Source organism: Miniopterus natalensis, chromosome 7, assembly GCF_054644295.1.
Source record: "Miniopterus natalensis isolate mMinNat1 chromosome 7, mMinNat1.hap1, whole genome shotgun sequence".
NCBI classification, from domain to species: domain Eukaryota; kingdom Metazoa; phylum Chordata; class Mammalia; order Chiroptera; family Miniopteridae; genus Miniopterus; species Miniopterus natalensis.
The window spans coordinates 26,966,620-26,986,957 of record NC_142087.1 but is presented as its reverse complement, the minus strand read 5'-3'; the positions used below and the strand labels follow the sequence as shown (position 1 = coordinate 26,986,957).

At 47.6% G+C, this 20,338-nt stretch overlaps 1 protein-coding gene across 1 annotated transcript in view; it reads right to left on the bottom strand.

Annotated features, from left to right (window-relative positions):
• SLC24A3 (solute carrier family 24 member 3) overlaps positions 1–20,338 on the bottom strand; it is a 318,425-nt gene that overhangs the window by 12,924 nt on the left and 285,163 nt on the right. Inside the window, exons 9-15 of the mRNA XM_087818590.1 lie at positions 17,957–18,010; positions 13,622–13,755; positions 11,816–11,976; positions 10,785–11,028; positions 5,491–5,657; positions 3,564–3,678; positions 1,748–1,860 (exon numbers count right to left, since the gene is read on the bottom strand). Of these exons, the coding sequence (XP_087674716.1) occupies positions 1,748–1,860; positions 3,564–3,678; positions 5,491–5,657; positions 10,785–11,028; positions 11,816–11,976; positions 13,622–13,755; positions 17,957–18,010 (988 nt within the window). The remainder of the gene's footprint in view (positions 1–1,747; positions 1,861–3,563; positions 3,679–5,490; positions 5,658–10,784; positions 11,029–11,815; positions 11,977–13,621; positions 13,756–17,956; positions 18,011–20,338) is intronic.

Sequence of the window (20,338 nt, the reverse complement as noted above, 5' to 3'; positions counted from 1 at the left end):
TCTACACACCCAACTCTTTTTGTCATTTGCATTCAGCACAAAACCCATCCCCTTTTCCAACAAATCTGGAGGGCTGAGAAACCACCTGTCACAAGAGTTGAACGAACCCAGAGTCCAAAGCTTGTATAAACCAAGGCTGATCCGCCTTTACTAATTTACTGCCCACGTCCAGTCCTTGCTTAGATTCCTTTGTAATGAGCACTAGCTTTCTTTGTCCTGCCCATCTCACAAATTCGTTGATTTTGGGGTCTAAAAGGGATAAAGTGACGAGTTCAATCATTTCTTTGAGCCTCCTTTTATGCTCAGCATCATATTAGGATTCTCCCATGCACACATTTTACACTGATTTTCCTCCTGTTAATCTAGTCTTGTCAATTTTATTATTTTATCCTAGACCAACCACAAGAACCAGAGCAGAGTATCCCCTCTCCCCAACAACTGCAACCGGCCGGATACACCTTCCGTCGTTGAAACGGACATTGGTCAAGTAACTTTGAAGACAACTACCATTTGATAAAATGAGCTACAGTATTTTCCGCAGAATATAAAGTTACTTAGAATATACCATACAGACCGACTACAGTCACGCCCAGCAGCCCACTTAGAGGAGCACTGAGCACCGGGCAGGTGTGACAACTTCTGAGGTACAATTGGTTTTTCTTTCAGATACAGGAAGACATCTCTAACTGCAGTGCCTTCTCAGTCTTTGGACAGTGTCTAGGGCAGGAGCTCCCAGTAGCAGAGGAGGGACATTTTGGCAAGTCGGGAAAGAACGTTGAAATCTACTTGGACCCCCTCTGTCACCTACCTACAAATCCACCTGAGGCCATAATCAGCTTAACCTTGACAGAGAGCTCGGAGGCCACCACAGGAGGGCCTGACAGTTGCCAGATCCCTAGCAGAGAGGGAATCTTGCATTTTGTGCCCCTTCCTTCACAAATAAAAATATTTTGCATGTAAAATAAATGCATTTGAGAAGGGGGTTGGCAAATTAAGGCCCCTGGGCCAGATCTGGCTCACCACCTGGACTTGCATAGCCCATAAATTAAGAATGGTTTTTACATTTTCAAATGGTTGAAAAGAAATGAAAGAAACATGATATATCATGACATGTGAAAATTACACAAACTTCAAATTCCAGTCTCTTTTAATAAATTTGTACTTAAACAGCCACACTCACTCACTTCCATGTCATCTATGGCTGATCAGGCTATAGCAGCAGAGCTGAGTAGATGTGACAGAGACCGTCTGGCCCACACAGCCCAAAGTATTTACCCTCTGTTGCTTTACAGAAAAAGTTTTCCAACCCTGCCGTCGAGTCCTGAGTGTCCCCACAGGCCTGGCTTTGGAAGGACTTTGATGGGGAGAATTTGTTTCCAACCTCAACATTAATATTTCCACCACTCCTTGCCTTGAGACAAAGTCACAGTGGCCAAGGCCACTAAAAACAGAGTCCATGTAGCCCCTGGATTTAAAGAGAAGCCACAAGCCCGGCCGGGCGTGGCTCAGCGGTTGAGCATCAACCTAGGATCTAGGAGATGGAGGTTCAATTCCCGGTCAGGGCACATGCCCAGGTTGTGGGCTGGATCCCCAGTCGGGGGCGTGCGGGAGGCAGCCGATCAATGACTCATCATTGATGTTTCTCTCTCTCTTTCTATCTCTCTCCCCCCTTCCTCTCTCTGAAATCAATAAAGATGTATTTAAAAAATAAATAAATAAAGAGAAGCCACACAAAAAAATCACTTACGTAGGATCCATAATCCACAGCCAGAGTCTGCAGGGCCCAGGGGAGACCGAGGCCAATGAGGATGTCAAACACGTTGCTCCCGATGGAGTTGGACACGGCCATGTCCCCCATGCCTGCAAAGACAAGAGGTCACTCGAGTAAGGGAAGTGATCCCAGGGGAGCACAGGTGCCCCACAAGAAACTCTCCCAGGCCTTCAGTCTGATAGCCAGGGACCTAGCTGACAGATCTACAGCTCACATATTTGGTTCTCTCCCAGGCCATCACTACAGAGCAGCGACTTTCAACCTTTTCATCTCATGGCACATAAACTAATTACTAAAATTCTGCGGCACACCAAAAAAATTTTGTTTGCAGATCTAACAAAAAAAAAAAAATAGGTATAATTTTGATTCATTTACACTGGATGGCTATTGTAGTGTTGTCATTTCTAAAAATTTGACAATCTAAGGGAAAAGAGGTCAGTGCCCCTGACTAAATAGTCAGGTATTGCATGTTCTAAAAATTCTTGCGGCTCACAAGTTAAAAATCACTGCTACAGAATGATGCTGACTGTAAAACCCATAGCCATCAGAACAGAATATGTATTTTCAATACAATAGAGTAAAATACACATTCTTTAAACTGTTGACCTTTTCTTCAAATATGATCACTGGTTAAATGTAAGTGCTTCAAAAGACCAAACATGATTCCAAAAAACTTGAATGCACCCTTATAGAAAGAAATAAACTCAACAGTTTCATAAATGGGCTCATGAGCTCACCGGCCCGTACATTTCAGGATCATTGCCCACCTGTGTGACACTGTACTCAACTCCCCTAAACCACTGAGCAGTATTAAGAGAAAGGATATAACCAGCAGACTTTTTGAGGACTTGTAGAGGACACTGCACTCAGTGTCGCAGCTATACATTTTGTTGGGAAAAAGGTCCTTTAGCACAAACCAGGCGTAGAAGTTAGAGGGGTACTGGGGAGGGGGATGGCCATCTGGGGGGCATCCATCTGGGAAGGTTAACTGTAACCTTGGTTTTGAAGGAGGGGAGGGTCTATCACACCCTGAAGAGTGACTTCTGGCAACTGCCACCTTGAGGGTTACTGTAGCTGGGTAAACCTGAGACTATGGGGTTTGTCCTTTCTAAGCCTCAGTTCCCTTATCCTTAAAATGGGTGTATGATTGCCTCTAACTCAGGATTAAGTTATATAAGATAATATGCCAGAATTGCTTTGCTCAGTGTGTGGCACTCAGCAAAGGTTAGCTATCATTATACTTACTACTATTTTTAATCATAAAAAAATGGTGCCCGGCCAGGTGTGGCTCAGCGGTTGCTCAAGTATTGACCTATGATCCAGGAGATTGCAGTTCGATTCCCGGTCAGGGCACATGTCTGGGTTTCGGGCTCGATCCCCAGTGGGGGGGCGTGCAGGAGGCAGCCGATCAATGACTCTCTCAACATTAATGTTTCTATCACTCTCTTTCCCTCTACCTTCCTCTCTCTAAAGTCAATACAAATATATTTTAAAAAAACTACAATAAAGTCATTAAAAATAATAATAATTTAAAAATGGTAATACAACCTCCAGAAGAGGGAGGCAGGTGCTACCTAGAAAATGTCTGCTTTTCTCCAGGGTGGACCTTCTGGCTTGTTTCCCTGTTCTTCTGATGCCAAGAGGCCTTTTGACCAACACGGCACTGAAGTCACCCATCACTCCTTCCAGGCTGGGATTTGAAGCCCTGGTAATGGCCATGTGGACACCCACCCTTCCACACCCCTGTTGAGAGGTCTTCCTTCCTTCTACCCCATCCCACTGGGGGCCTCACCTTGTCTGGCCACAATGAGGCTGGCCATACAGTCAGGCACACTGGTTCCAGCTGCCAGGAAGGTGATCCCCATGATGACGTCAGGAATCCCCAGCGTGTAACCAATGATTGTGACCTGGAAGAGGTGGAAAGAGGTGATGAGTTGAGGGCAGACTCCAGTCCCACTGCCCATGAATCCTTTGACCAAGAAGCAAAGGATAACACACCAGAGCTGGGATGGACCGGTCATTGCAGGGTGCCACTTGACCCCACCTTCTATAGTTACAAGAAATGTACACCACATGCCGTAAGCAAGGTATTATCACAGTTCTTCCCGGCCAGCCATTGACAGGGACAGCCTGCATGACACCCTGACTTCCTCCAAAGGCCACAGTTGCTCCTTCACAGTCCAAAGGTTCGGAGGAAGTTAGATCTGTTGAGATGCCCGGCTCTCCCCCTTTCAGACTGGAGAATGCACCTCATTTCCATTCATTGCTGAAGTGAACTTGGGGTGGGCCTGGGGTTCTCTATCTTGCTCTCTCCAGGGAGGAAAGTGAGGCACAGAAACACACAGCATGTCCATTTGTCGTTCTGAGGAGGCTTTTGAGAAACGGCGCCACCAGCATCCTGGCCTAACCCTGTTTACCTTCCTAACAACCCTCTGCTGGGTCCCTGCGGGAATCAGGTTTGCTCGCTGGGGCTTGGCCTGGACAAGAGCTGCTCCCCCACTGCCTGCTGGTGTTGTGATGCTTGCGGTTGAGTCTGGAGCTTTGGGGAACCAATTTCTCAGGTGGCTGGGCCAGGTCTCCTTCTTCCTCTTTTCTCCCTGTTCCTAGCCATTTCTCAGAACTTCTTAGACCCACATCTGCACCAGAGCAGGAGGCAGCCAACAGAGGGAGGGTTAACCTCAGATTGGTAGGTGGGTTTGCCTGTTAGTGGTCTTGGGAGAAAACCATTGAGCACCTAGAGCTCAGGGACACCAACACTAGTCCCCAAGCCTGGAACAGAGATGGCACCCAATAAATACGTCAAATAAAAGTGCTAATGGCCCAGCCAGTGTGGTTCAGTTGTTGAGCATCAACCTAGGATCCAGGAGATGGAGGTTCAATTCCCGGTCAGGGCATATGCCCAGGTTGCGGGCTGGATCCCCAGTAGGGGGCGTGCAGGAGGCGGCCCATCAATGATTCTCATCACTGATGTTTCTCTCTCTCTCTCTCTCTCTCTCTTTCTCTCCCTTCTTCTCTCTGAAATCAATAAAGACATATTAAAACAAACAAACAAAAGGTTAATAAATACAGGAGAAGGGAGAAATCCATGGCTATACAATTTGGGTTGAAAAAAAAAATTACCTGTTTTCTGTGATGTTGAAGGCAAGGGATAACTATAATTTAATTGTGTCAAGTTTACAAATTTGTTATTATGTTCAAAATAATCCTTTCAGAACCTTTTATTAGCTCTTGAGTATAATTCTCCCACTCCATTGATGTTGGGGATGGCTGATGGAATATGGGTGGAAGTCACAGCCAAGGCCCTAAGAGGCACCTTGCATTTCCACTTGCCCTCGTGAACTCCAATGAGCCACCACGAGAAGAGCATTCCCTAGGCAGTCACTGGTCCAAGAAAATGGGCAAACACGTGGATTAGATGTGAACCCCCACTGCTGCCTGAATGAAATGTAACCATGCTATGGCTTAAAGCAGAGCTGCTCAGTCAGTGCTGCTGAAATTAGTCCGACCATAGTCAACCTGAAGACATGTGAGCAAGAGGATACGTGTTTGTGATTCTAAACCACTGTGTTGAGGGGTGTTTTGTTACACAGCTTTTACTGCTGCAGTAGCTGACTGATACGGTTACTGGGTAGACACCCCAGCCCATATTCTCCTCTGGTTGAGTGTGTTTTTTTCTCTACCAAGATCTAGTGCTGCCACGGGGTCCTGGATGCACTCACCATCCACACCATCATGTAGGAGAAGGCTGCGATCCACAGGGTGGAGGAGGCAAATGTCACCATAAACCACTTCTCCCAGCGGGGCTTGTTGCAGTTGGGTACAGTGAAGTATAAGACAAAACTCAGTGGCCAGGTGAACACCCATTTCACTGTTTCCAGTTTGCCAGCTAGGGAAAGCAAAAAGGCAAAAAGGCAAAAAAAAAAAAAAAAAAAAAATTAGCTCCATTTCTCTGCTTCACCAACCCTCTGTACTGCTTTCCCTAGACATTTATAGCCTCACTGATGGCCTGTGAAATAAACCTTATTATGTTGCGCTTTCCATAAAACACACAAATGGCTTTCCATCACCAACAAAACCTGATGTACAGAACCAAGCAGAGTGCAAAACTTACCTGCAACCCGCCTGCTAGCTTGGCCTCCAGAAGGAACAGATGAGTCCCTTCCAAATAATACAAGGCTGGGGGGCTGGCCTGGCAAACGGGGCCAGGTAGGAAAGAAGGAGGAAGACTCTCAGGACACAAAGGGGCGGGGAAGTGTGGGGGTATAGGTGTGGGTGTGTTGCTAGGAAGACCACCGGTTAGCCTGTTTCCTGTTCTCCCGAGGATACATAGGTCACTACAGCTTTCCAGATAAAAGGTGTCAGTGGTCACAGCGCCATCTAGTGACAGCGCCAGGGATTTCTCAGCATTGCTGAAATCTTGAAATACGATTCAAAAGCTCTCAAGGTTGTCAAAACAGGGCTCTGAGTGTTTGTGTCCCAAAATGATATGGACTTGCAGATCAATAATTGCTTTCTATTTCTCTAACTACCTGTTACCAAGAATAAGGTGACAGATTTGTCAGTGATGACCTGATCCTACCATCTCTATGCTGCCTGAGAGCTATGATTCAGAGACACCCAAAATGCTTACTTTGGTGACTATGTGATCATGAGTTCCTTGTAGCCTTAGATTTGAAAAACATAGTAGTTCTCCTTTGGCCTTTATTACCATCCTGCTTAAGTGCTAACTTGCCTCTGGAAAGAACTATGCACACACATATGTACTCCCTTCTGTAATCTCCTGTTCCAGAAAGTTCCCTGTGCCTCTTTCTAGGCATCATCCCACCTGCTACCAGCATAGACCAATTTTTTCTGCTCCTCAACTTCAAATAAATAAAATCATATAGTACGTTTTTGTGTCTACGTAATCATATTACTTATATAGGAATGAATCATATATATACATATATAGTAATTCATTTCTTTAAATTGCTGTGGAGGATTCCATCCCGTGAATACACCACAGTCTGTTTGTCCACTCTCCTGTGGATGGGAATCTGGGTTGTTGCCAGTTTTCAGGCGTTACAACTAAAGTGGCTATGAGCATTCTTGTACAAGTCTTTTTGGGGCATGTTTTCATTTCTTTTGGGCAAAGACCCAGGAGCAGAACTGCTGAGTCATAGGGTGGGTGTTTACTTAACTTTATAAGAAAGTGCCAAATCGTTTTCTAAAATGATTGTGCCATTTCATATCCCCACCAGAGATAAGAAGTTATTTTCTAAATTACAGTTTGAACAGTGACTAACGAAATGTTTAACAAAATTTATTTCATAATTTTATATCAGTATCCAGCACTTATTGCATTATATTGCTTGCCAGTCTCCAAATAGATTCTTAAAGCTACGGAGTAACATTACACAACACCGCTCTTGGCTCCCCAGTCTCCCTGGGATGGCAAGGTAGGGTGGGAAGGGCTTATTCACCAGACTGCTGCTCCGGTGCCCGCTTCGTCTGAATCAAGCGTCTCGGTTACTTAAATGCCCTAAGTCTCAGTTTCCTCATCTGGAAAATGTGGACACAGCAACACTGAGCTCACAGAGTAGCTGGAAGAATTATACGGGATATTGGGATGGGGCTGGGATAACGTAAATTTGCAAGTCGGTGGAGTCAAAATCCTCAGAATCGTCCTTGACTCTCCCCCTTCTTTTGTCCCCAACACCAACCCTGGCAACCTGCCCAGGGCACTCTCAATCCATCTGCAGCTCACCGCTCCCACGGCCTTTCCCTGGGCCAGGTCCCCCACCTGCCTGGATCTTCATATGGCTGGGTATGCCCTGTGAGGCAGTTCACCTCACAGCTCCAGTGTCACCTGACCCCTCCGGCCACCCAACCTAAATAAGACCCCCACCTACCATGTTTCTTTCTTTCCTATCACCTGCATTTATTTCCTTCGTGGCAAATGTTTTCTGTCTGAAATGATCAGGTTTGTTTGTTTCTCCATTTGTTTTCAGTGGCCCCAAACGGGAATGTAAACTCCGTAAGAATAAGCGTCTTCTCTCGCCTGTTCACCACTCTACTGTGAATGCCACGAACGGTGCGGGGCACAGATCACATGCTCAGTACATATGAGTAATATGAATGGTAATGGCATTACTACGAACAATCTAATCAGACAGACCAAAGAATCTTGTGTTTTTTTTAGACTCTAAAGGTGTCCCACTTCCAGGTGCAGAATAAAGTAACGAGAACAGATTATTAAGGGGGTGTTGTTTCCTATGAGCAGCTATGCATCTGGTTAGAGTTCAGATTTGGAGACGGTAAAGTGAAAAATGAGAATGGTGAGACTGTGTTTACGAAGCAAGGAGACTGCCTGAGATTTGTCTTCTGAGGGGTTTTCAAATGCTGCGGAATCCAGAATATGGCAAGATCTTTGGATCCCGAATGCACCCTGCAAGTCTGCAGGTCCCTAAATCCTGCAAATGTAGTGGTGAGTCACCTGTCCATCTGGGGTCTGGCATCCCCTCACTGCCGTCCAGTCTTCCAGATGCCCTCCCAGGGAGAGAGAGAGACTTGGTTCAGTTTAAGATACACACCCAATCAAAGTTACAAAGAAACACACGAATGAGAAGAGAAATGACTTCAATCTGGCTATCTGTCATTGGAAAATAAGAAAGATAAGAAAAAATGAAGTCAGAACTCATGACTGCAAGGTCTTAGAAAATGACATTAGGTAAAGTCTGAAGCAGTGTAAGTTAGCAGCAATGAGTTCTGAGTTTGACCTCTCGGCTGAAAAAATTCTGCCTTCACACTGGGAGGATTTATATCTTGGAAACAGTTTCACTATCATCCATTGTAGCGCCAAACTTAAAGCAGAAATTCAAGGAGTACCACCTGGACTCTACCTTTAAATGTAATATAACAAAGACACTCCTTGAATAAAGCAAGTGATGCAGAAATGTGTGTGTTCAATGACTTTGAGGAGCAGGATCAGATAAGGATCCGTCACGTTTTAGAGTCTAAATGTCCATTTCCGAACGAAGGGGTAAAAATGGTTTTCTTTCCTCTGAGTCAACAGCATTTCTGGACACGTTTCCTTCTTTTGTTCCATTGCCATGTGGTCTAAACACCACTCCCGTGGGGACAGGTTGAATCATTAGTTTAACGAACAGTCACTGACCGCCCACCGTGCCCCTCGGGGCCAGGCGCTGCCCCAGGTGCTGCGGCAGGTCAGTGAAACAGAAATCCCTGCACGTGAACCTCATGTACCAGCGATTCCTGGTCTCTCCAATGTCCGCCAGCAAATGGCAGGTGAGGCAGGGACTCTGAGCCTCCCATTCGGTGTGGCTGGCTCTAAAAAGCAAAGGACTTGTTCCCAGGTTATATTCCTCATTAAGCCTTTTAGGAAGCTTACTTCTGTTTGATAGAGAAAAAAGCATTGCTTAGGAGTCTGACCTAGAGCTAGATATATACATTTGTTCTAATTATATAGGCAATTAAAATGCACATTGTTTTAAAATAGAAGAGGCAGAGAAAATAAAAAATAATTCCACCTACAAAAAAACGTAATTATATTTTGGTGTCTTTCTTTTCGCTTTGTTAATGGAAGTGTGTTTATCTACATATTACATGTAAATGTCTCTGTTTCTCTCAGTCAACAGTAAGGCTTTCTTCACACGAGAGATAAGAATACATGTATAATTTATATGGATGTATACATATATACATGTACTATACACAGGTGTCTATTATATGTATTTAATCTATACATATACACATATAAACACAGATATGTTAATATATGTGTATATATTATATAATATACAATGCACTGAATATATACATATATGAGTATTAACACACAATGTATTAAATTTATACAGTACATATACAAGCCCATTCTACATTTCAGAGGCAGAACCTGGTGCTGAATTGTATCAATCATACATGTGCACATGATATGTATATATGCACATATATTAATGCATACACATATACACATGTGTCCTATATGTTGCTACATTTATATGCTCCCACATAATTACTTACTTGTTGATTGTACCCACTATAGTCAAGTCCTGGCAAGAAGAAAGCCCTGCAGCTGGGTAACAGGACAGAGGGAACCCAGCTCTTGCGGGATTATCACAAGAGGGAAAAATCTGCTCATTGTGTGGATGGACCTTTTTAGGTCAAAGGAACTTAGCAGGAGACGAACTGTACTTGGGGCTCCCCAGACTGTTCTTTTGGCTCCTTGAGTGCCCCCTGCTGGCCTGGGGCCCCCTCGGGCCTGCTCCCTGCAGGTAAGAGGCCTGCCTGCCCTAGGGGCCCTGCTGGACACAGCCCCAAGCCTCAGTGGACGTTCCTGAGTCGGAATGGGATTTCTCAGCAGCGGGTGGAGGAGTACTGGGGGTCACAATGGGACAAGGCCGTTCTCCACTTCAGAGGCAGAACCTGGTGCTGAATCAGGCTCCCCTAAGTCTCAGGAGAACCGTAAAGATCACCGGGGTGACCCCAGGCCTCCAGCCCCTCCGCATCCCAGGCGTCTCCTATCACGTTGGGGAGAAGCTGACATGGCTGGACGCCCTGGGGCCTGCTCGCCTCCCAGGGCGATGCAATACCTCCAGCCTCACAGCCAGGGCCTGGCACTGACCTCGCCCTGGTGAAAAACACGCAACAAGTGATCCAAAGGGGCCCTCTGTCCCCTAAGAAACGAAGCCACGTGTGGGAGCTGGCCAACGCGCCCGGCCTCGCTCACGAGCCTTTGGCTGGCTGCCTGCCTGGAGGGGTGGGTCGGGGCCTGGCCCACTGCTTCCCACCCAGTGAACGGCTCAAGCAAAATGTGGCCCAAGAGCCTACCTGGCACCCAATGCACACGTGGTGCCATCCTGGGCATCTTCCGGCCCTCACAGCAGCCTCGCCCACCGCAGATGGTACACAGGAATTTCTATGTTCTTTGAAATGGGTGGCAGAGAGGTCAGGGCAGCTGCTCAGCGGCCCTACGACAGCCCGAACCCGGCCCAGACACGGGGCCTCTTACCGGGGGGGTCGAATGGGGTGTAGGGCCCTTCGTCACCCTCCTCGTCTTCCCCGTTGTCTTCGTTCTCGGTCTCGGTCTCGTCGCCGGCCTCGGCAGCAAGGTCGTCCCTCCGCGTCCCATTCACGCCCCTGTCTGGGGCACTGCCGGGCCCCGTCCCGTTCTCCACCGGGTGCTTGACTGGGATTTTGATGGCCACCTCGGACTCCCCATTGGTGTAGGCCCTGCTGTTTATCAGCCTTTGTCTCTGGAAAGAGAAAGGCACACTTGCCACGGGCGGATGGGCTGGAAAGCCTTACACACACCCAGGGCCCCGGCTACTGGGACCTCCAGGCAGCCGACGGGAAGGTGCGATCAGAACCCCCCGGCAGTCAGGTCTCAAGGGATCCCTCAGGGTAACGACCAGCTCGGACAAGCTCCTCCTGGGAGGGGGGATTCGCCTTCAGGAGCCACTGGGCCTGCAAATCACTCTAGAGGAACATGCCCCTGGCTCGGATGCACGCTCCTTTTCTACCAGGGTTCCTGATTCTCTGTGCACTGTGGTGTAATCTGTCTTTTCCAGACTTCAGGAATCTCTCGGTCCACAGGTGGGAAAGCCACCCACATGGGTTTGGACCAGTGCACCAATAAGGCTGCCACTCCAGAGAAAGGAATACACAGGAAAATTCAGGGCAGAGGCTCGGCGTTATTTTAAACTAAAGCACCTGGGGTTAGCCACTACCTCTGTGCAAGTTCATTCCCATTAGAGGGCGCCATCCAAATGGCAGGTGGAAAGAAAAAGGCACCTAGGAAAGGAGGGGAGAGCTTTGTCCGCATAACCGGGAGCTGGCCCAGGTCTGTCAAAATGTGGAGGGGGGAGCAAGGACCCACACGCACAGCTGGCCCGGCGAGCAACGGTGCCGTGGAACGGCTGAGGGATATTCCTGCGTTAAATGCCGAGTTAGGTGTTTCTACTTTCAGACCAGGGAACTTTCTCTCCTTCCTAGTTTCCCACCCCTGTCCAGCAGCACACGGGGCTGTGCTTTCCCAGATACCTCATTGATCAACATGCGACTGGCCATGGAGAGTCTGGTCTTGGGGGGGAAGTGGCTGGTGATCATGATTCGAAGGCCAGCCTCGGAGAAAGACAGCTGGTGTGGGTAGGCCGACAGCAGCTCGTCCACCATGATCACTGACGCTTTGCGGTGGAAATTGGCTAGGAGATGAACAACAGAGAAGAAAAACGCTGAGGCTAGGGGCAGGAGAGAGACATTCATTCAGTCTTCCCTCCCTCCCTCCCTCCCTTCTTTATCTGCCTATCCATCCACCCACCCATCCAGGGAGGGTTGTAGTGAGCAAAACTTGGGGAATAGCCAAAGTCTGATTTTGGGGGCTCCTTGATAGCTCTTTTGAAATGAGGAAACCATTTAAGCATCCTTCCCTGACACAGAAAGAACAAGTGGTAATAAACAAGAATCCCTCCTTGCCCTCAAAGGATTTCTTCCCCATAACTCAGCTCTGGGGCACAGGAAAGACCCATATAATCTTTTGGAACCTTTTATGCCCTTCAAATGTCAACAATGTTCATCTTGAGCGGTTAAAGGCTGCAGAATTGACTTCAGTGTTAAGTGGATACAGTGCTGCCCCCTAGCCTATGAGCGGGGCTGATAGGTGGTGAATGGCCACATTGCAGAGGCCAAAGCCCAGAGGGGGCTTCGGGCAAATCTTGTGCAACGATTTACTGACTGGCAGGAAAACAGTTTCACCAAAGCCCCTCTCTAGGAATGTGCAGCCCGGGCACACGGCTCACGGGTACCTGGCCACAGGCCCTCTGAGTGCTCGCTCCTGTTTCCAAGCCACTAAACCATGAAATGAGCTCTGGAAACACTAAATAAGATTAGGTAGCTCTTTGCCTCCCTAAGAGTATTCCTTTTATGGTTATAAACTACCCAGAGAGAAAAAGCTAAATGATATCCTTATGTGGGATGGCAGTAAATAATCTTAAGTCTTTAGTTAAACATGCATATAATTAGGAAAGTATACCAAATAATTGACTTAAAAATTCTCATAATTACCCACAGATTCCAAAGCCAGACATGCATTTGAAAATAACCTATAGATTTTCTAGTTTCTTTTTTGTTTTTCCTGCAAAGCAGCTGTATGGGACCAAGAAGAAATAAGCCCACATATTTCAAGGGGAAAGTTAAAAAAAAAATTAGGTAAAAAATGAAACACATTCAAGGCAAAAGTAAATGGTAACTTTTGTGTTCCTCTAAGAAATACATTATTTATTAGAGAGCACTATATTATTTCTCTAAGTATATCAACTGCTTGACAAGGATCTATTAAATATAAGAATTACTTTGGAAAAACAATAGGTCATTAACTGTGTCCTTTTGCAGCTTGGAAACTGAGGTAATGTAGCCTGAAAATGAATTGGATATAATAATATACTAATAACAGTTGTCATGAATGAAGTATTTTACATACTTTATCTCCTTTTATTCATTATGAAAATTATCCCCATTTTGCAGATGAGAAAATTGAGGCTCAGAGTGGTTAAGTGACTTGCTTCATGGTCACATAGACCAAATGTGACAGAATCAATACCTCAAACCCCCTGGTCTTCTCTCCTTGGCCATCTTGTCCTAATTTCCCTGTATCACTCCCAGCAAATGTTATCCCAAGAATGTGCCTGGGGCTTCCCGAGTCCGCTCATCACCGGGTGCGAGCCCCACGGTGTGGCCAGAGGGAGGGAGGTGGACTGGAACCTGCCCCCCGCCCAGAGGCAGCGGGCTCCCGGGCCAGCTGCGGTGCCCCAGGCGTGGCCCGCGTCCTGGACACAGGCCCTCCGCGCCTACCTTTCTTGAGTAGCACCACAGTTGCGTCGCAGTTGCTGCTGTCATCGATTTCAGCGTTGTTGGCCAAGCCGTTGACCATGTTCCCAGAACCTTTCGCCCTCCTCTCAAAGCACTGGTGTATGCACGCGTTATATCTGAGCAAAGGAGTAAGCGCAGAGAGCCCATCAGCCTCTGCTGTCCCTCCACTCCCCAAGTCCCACAGGTGTCCTGCAGTCTGGACGCACTGTGGGGACCCCGAGCCTCAAGTTATTATCGCGATGATTCTGTCATCCCGTTCCCCCTCACAATATACAACCTGTCCTATCTCCCAATTGAAGGACATGTGAAAATAAAACCAACATTGCATAAATACACAGTGACAGTCTGCTTTCTCTGCACCCTCTCCAATGCCAGCGGAGGCACCTCTGGGGCTGAGCTCCCGGCCTTGGGGTCTGTGCATGGAAGGGCGGTGATGAGACTCGGCGGGATGGGCAGGTCTACCTTCCCTGGACCACATCTGCAGGGCCAGACTGTCAGACACATTCGGCGGGGAAGGCAGGTGTCTCATCTGCACCGCTACCCAGCGGGTCACGGTCTGTGTGTTCCAGGCTGGCCCGCCGGCTAGGTCTCTGTCTGTCTTTGGTTTCCTAAGGTCACAGATTGGTGTCCTGTGAATCTCAGTTACTGCTATGCCATAATTTTAGGTCTGATGGGTTCTTGGTTTTGTGACAAAGTTCCGGGCTAGGATTCTCCATAACAATTGAGTGAAAACATTGCGCAGTGCTTCCTACATGTGCGTGGGATGGGACTTCAGATCACATGGAGGGAGGGAGACGGACAGGGGTGTGGATGGAGCAACTGCAGCGGCTGGGGCTGGGGCTGGGGCTGGTGATGGGCACATGGGATTCACCACACCCTTCCAGCGATTTTCAACCTTTTTATCTCATGGCACATAAACTAATTACAAAATCCTGCAGCACACCAAAACTTTATATTTTTTGCCAATCTGACAAAAAAAGGTATAATTTTAATTCATTCACACCGAACAGCTACTGTTGTGTTGGCTGTTGTCATTTTTTCATTTGACAGTCTAAGGGAAAAGAGGTGAGTGCCCCTGACTAAACAGTCAGGTGTTACATGCTTAAACACTCTTGCGGCACACCGGTTGAAAACTGCTGCAGTGTTCTGCTAACTCCTGTATGTATTCAACATTCTTCTTAATGAAATGTCGCTCCACTTTCTAGACTCCACAACAGCTCTGCCCTCCTGATAGAGCTGTGCGGGAACGGCACTGTTTCTGTCATCTTGACCCAGAATCCATTCTCCACATGGAAATACTGACTTGCATGAAGTACAACTGTGTGCTATACATTTGCATCGATTTGGGTAACAGGATAGTAACACCGTGTATACTATTATGAGAACTTCCTTGAAACCACATATTGGATAATAACTATGCTGTCGAATGCCATCCTTACAAAAAAACATTCAAGGTAGGAAGAAGCAGTTAACTCTGTTTTGTAGAAGAGAAAATAGATGCAAAATGGCTGGGTAACTTAACCAAGGTCCCAGTGCTAGTAAGCAGCGGGATGGGCTCTGTAGCCAGGATTTAACACGAAGGACTTGATCTTGGCCACCAGACCATCTCATCTGGGGCCCAAAGCCCAAAGAAGTGACCCAGCGGTACAGAAATCAATCCCTGCCAAGACTGGGTGTGCCCATGCTCCCATGAGGTTTCTGGCCAAACTGAATTGCTCTTTGACCTCCCGACAAAATGTTTAGAGTCATTTAAAGCCATCTACCCAGAAGGCAGCTGACAATTCTAATACATGCCATTTTTAACTGCTGCTGCTCTGTTTTATATTTTTAATTGAGTGTTTTAAATTTTGTGCTTGCACCCTGAAGCTATTTTATTGTGAAGCATGCAATTTTATAAATCAGATTTTATAAAACCCAGTGATTAAAGCCTCTGATTGCAGAGGGGGGATGGCTCAAGAGCAGAGATTTCAATTTAGAACTTAGGACCAGAATTCACGTAGAAAATTCCGCAAGCACAGTAGTTGCTGTTCCCCGTTTTATTTGTATCCTGCTGGTTGGAACAGCTGGAAGTTGGGTAAAGCTGAGGCATCAGCAGAAACGCACCTCATTAGCTTTCACACTGGGAGAGGCGAAGAGAGAAATCATTCCTGTGTTCTCTTAATGTCCACATGCCCTGCCAGCAACCCACCGGCTTGCGATGGCCTGGCAGAGGCGGGCAGTGGTCACAGGAGGTGTGCTGGCAACACCCCTCAACCCAGCTTCCCTGTAGACCGGCTTGGGTTTTGAAGACCTATTTACTCTGTGAAGCCCCTAGTGAATTCATGGCTTTCATCTAAATTCCATTCAAAGCCCCAGGTTTGCTGGGCATATAGGGGACAGTCCCTTCTTTGGAATAAATGACCAAAATACCTTTTCAAAAAGGAAGAAAAGCACTCTTGACTCTTAGGGAACCCAAACTTAGAGCCTCATAAAGTTAAAAACAAAGGGTGAAACAAATAAAAGACACTGGAGGAGCACGTGCATGGCTGAGGCCTCCCCACTGCTGCACTGATTCCCTAATAGTTTTGCTGTTTTAGAGAAAGAAGATGAAGATGACTGCTCCCATCTTTAAAAGCTTTTCCTTTGGAATCTAGATAACATTGAGAAGCCTTTGGGCCAACTCTAGTTTTTGTGGGAGCCCACCTATTGGTATTTTTATTGGCATTTTTAAGTGAAAGGTGATTAGTGGTAAGGGCACCTGCTTTCTTGGTCAGTCATCTCACGGTGACTCTAAGCCATGACTGTCTACACATGCCCTCTTCCAGCAACAAGACCCAGGTACGGGGTCTGCGCTGACCGTCAGACAGCTCCTGAGGGGACGCCCGGGCACCATGTTGAGTGATCAGTGGCAGGCCACTTCCAGCCCACCCTGGACGCCAGCAGAGCCAGCTCCTACCTTCACTGTTCACGTGACCTTTGCCAAAGGCCACCCTGGTTTCTCTGAACAGGCCTCGCAGTCTCTGGGGGCCGGAGTTGATTACTGTCAGGCCTCACAGCAAGAAAACCTTGACGGGTCAGTTCTGGACGGCTACCTGGTACTGCCCGACTGGCAGCTTCTGGAAGCCTTCTACTGTCTTGCCCCCTGAGGAGGCAGTCACTCCTGCTGTCCCATATGCTGAGGAAAGTATGGGTTAATTTAGAATGAAAGAAGCTGCTCCCAGGGGGCTGGCAGCTGCAGCACCGAAAATCTCTGTTCTTCGTATCTACGGGCCTCGGCAAAAAGATGAACCAGCAGGTTCCCAACCTTGGGGCTTACATTTTACCTCTGAGTATGGGGAACATCTGCAGTGTAACTCTTGATACAAACAGTAAGCTACCCAGACTCCAAGAGGAAAAAAACAGATGACATGGTGGATTTAAAATATTTCCACAAATTTTTTGACATTCCTCCTTCCAAAAGGCAAAGTTGGCCCTTGAGTGTGGACTGGACTTGGTGACTTGCTTCAAATAAACAGAATATGACAGAAGTGATGGCACGTGACTTGTGAGGCTAGATTATAAGAGGCGTTGTAGGGTCCTTCTTGCCCACCCTCTAAGCTCCTGCATGTGGGTCACTCGAGCAGCTTAAGGAGAGGCCCCGTGGTGAGGAACCGAGGCCGGCAGCCGATAGCCAGCATCAACTCACCAGCTGTGCAAGCAGGCCACCCTGTCCAACATCAAGTTGATGACAGCCACCCTGACCAACGTCCTTTCTGCAATCTCATGAGAAACCCTGAGCTAGAACCCTGGTCCAACTAAGCTGTTCCTGGGCATCTAACTCTCAGAAGCTGTATGAGGTAGTACATGTGTGTGGCTTTAAGCCACTAAGTTTTGGTGTCATTTGTTACATAGCACTAGGTGACCATACGAAGAATGGAAGTCCATGAATATTCAACCCAGGGTTGTAGTCATTTCTTAATTAGCTCTGGTCCCTTCTCTCATCCTAAATAGAAGCGTTAAGTATTTAGGTTTTACCTCCTTTGTTGTTAGGAAAGAGTGAAGCCATAGCCACAAGCTAGGCTGCCAGGTCTAGAAGAGACCTTGCTCTTGAGAGACTCCTCAAAGTAAACTGAAGCTTTGGTTCCATCATCGCACATGGGTTGGAAGCATCTTTGCTCTTGGTACTATCAAAGCTGCAATGACTCTAGCAGGTGGCCGAGGGAGACAAAGGAGTCTGTGACACTATGCATGGGAAGCCAGCCAGGTCCCTGCCCTCTCCCCTGTTCCTCTTTCCACCTTATTACATGTTGAACGCAGGAAACAGCCTTGGAAAAGAAACTAAGAAGGCGTTTTACTTACTTCATGATGACGATGTAGATAAAGTACATCAGCACAAGGACTAAAGACTCCCACCTGCGTACACACCAAGAAAGGCTGGTTAGAGAAAGTCACATGGGCACCGGTGCAGCACACCAGCCCGTCTTCAACAATGTGATTCACGCGGACGGCAGTTCAACCTGCCAACCACGGTGAGGACAAGGCAGGCCTGAGGACTGGCTACAAATATTCCCCGGACTACAGGCATTTTCTACCCTGCACACAGCTTCCAATGACCCTTCTCTTTCGTACTTGAAAGGAAAATGCTCCTTCCTCTGTTATTCTTACCCCTCTGCTCTTTGGCCTGAGTATTTGATGATCAGGTTTGGGCTCAATAGGATTCACGGTCCCTCTCCCAGTCCTTTGAGGTCTCCAGTTGACCCTTAAGTACACGTCAATCGCCTGCCTCCCCTCTAGCCTGCAGAGCTGCACGGTCAGGGCCGTGCTTGGGTCTGTGTTGTGTCTCGTTCTGGCCCAGAGCCTGGCCTCGGGGGGGGGGGGGGCTTAGGAGAGTGTGGAATTGGACGGACTCTGCCTGCAGACCTAAAATCTCACAGCCCTACCCCCCTCGCCCCCCAGACACTCTCTACCTGCCTCTCCTGACCACAGCCCGCCCGCTGTCCCCTGAGGACCTGGTCATGTGAATGGCCTGGGTTTCTTTCTTCCTTTCCTGCAAACTTCTGTTTTGAACCACCGTCAACTGTCCCTGATCCTCCTGCCAGAGACGGTTCTTTCCGCATTGGACAGCTAGTCCCCGCTCCTGCCTGGAGGGCATGGCGCCACCTTCCTGGCTATGTCCAGAACAGCGGAAGCTGGCGGCCACATGACGCAGGTGGATAGTCCCCAGGCTGCGTCCCAGGCTCGCCTTTCTCTCCCAAAGTCACAACCTGAGGCTCAAAGAGGAATGAAAAGACCACCCTGGGCCCTTCAGTTTTCTTGTTAGCTCCTCAGACTCACTGAAGACACAGGCCAGGTTCCTCTGCAGCACTGTGGGCGTTGCTGAGCCGTCGTAACGGATCCATGGCCTTGCTCTGCAGGCTGAACATACATCCTAAGAGGTGGGTGCTTTCTATTTTATATGTCTTTTGCGGCAGGTAAGTAACTGAAATGCACGCAACAGAGATTCCCCTGCTTTTTGCCTGCAAATCAAACTGCACTATGTTGCTAAGGCAGCTCCGTGGCTGTGCTGACTGTGCCATCAGTTGGAGCGAGGAGGCCTCTGCAAGTTTTCCTGTGCTGCACTTAATCTCCAAGGACGTGGGGAAAATGTCACCACTCCATTTGCTGACCATGTCCGGGTGGGTCCCATGAGGAGGTTCTCCCTGACTATTCGACCTCTGAGCTGATGTGCTCCTGGGCAACTCCATCCCTTTCGGCCTACTGATCGCTGTGACTCAAAGGGGACTGCCTTCTTATTTTACGCATCAATAAAGAGGTGCCTGAAGGCAAGTCACCCCAGCTATCTCCTCCTCACCCTTCCTGGACACAGAAGAGAGTTGGCAAAAGTACCTTAATACCCTGCCATAGTGTATAACATTTACCATCAGTGTGATAAGTGCCCCCTCCCTCCACTTCCAAATTCTGAGAGTCATAGAGATATCCCAGGACACAGATGTCCCTCTAACAAAGCACCGGCATTCAGTTTGCTGAGAGGGAAGCCTGGTGAACTCTGTACTTTGTTTTCTAGTTCATTCTTAGCTTTAAATAATCCAGTACCACACCCATCTATTCCTAAAATGCTATTTCACATGACTCTCTTTCTACAGATCAAGTGTTTAAAAGTTGTAACGAGCATGCACAACACACCCAATTTCTATTTCCATTTCAAATATATTTGATTTGCTCAGAACCCATCTCAAAAATGGGAATTTGGAGAGTTGGCCCAAATATAAATGTTCCCATGTATTTAATCTGGGCAATTTTTAAAAATCTATCCAAAACAAACCACTGACTTTTTCAGAGCTCTAAGGTCTTCTGGAATGTCAGGCAGAACTTTGATGGGCTGAAGGTCACTGAGGTGTCTCCACCCCTAGTTCCCGAGGTATATCTGGCATGTGGACTACATCTACAAGGTCTGAGCACAAGTCGGAAAGATCAGTCAAGTCTTTACCAGGGTGTATGTAGACCTGACAAATGGCTGACAGCAAAGTCCCGCCATCTAACCGAGATGATGACGACATCAGATATCAGGATCCCAAACGGAAGCCCACCACCCCAGCCCAAGGGAAGAGATCTCTGCTCTGTGCAGCTGACTTAATTCCTTTATTGAAGTGGACAGAGGGTCCCTGAGAAATGCTACTTGCTCCAAACTGCCATGACATGTCCCTTTCTTTCTTAAACCCCATCTCTGGTCTTCGATATATT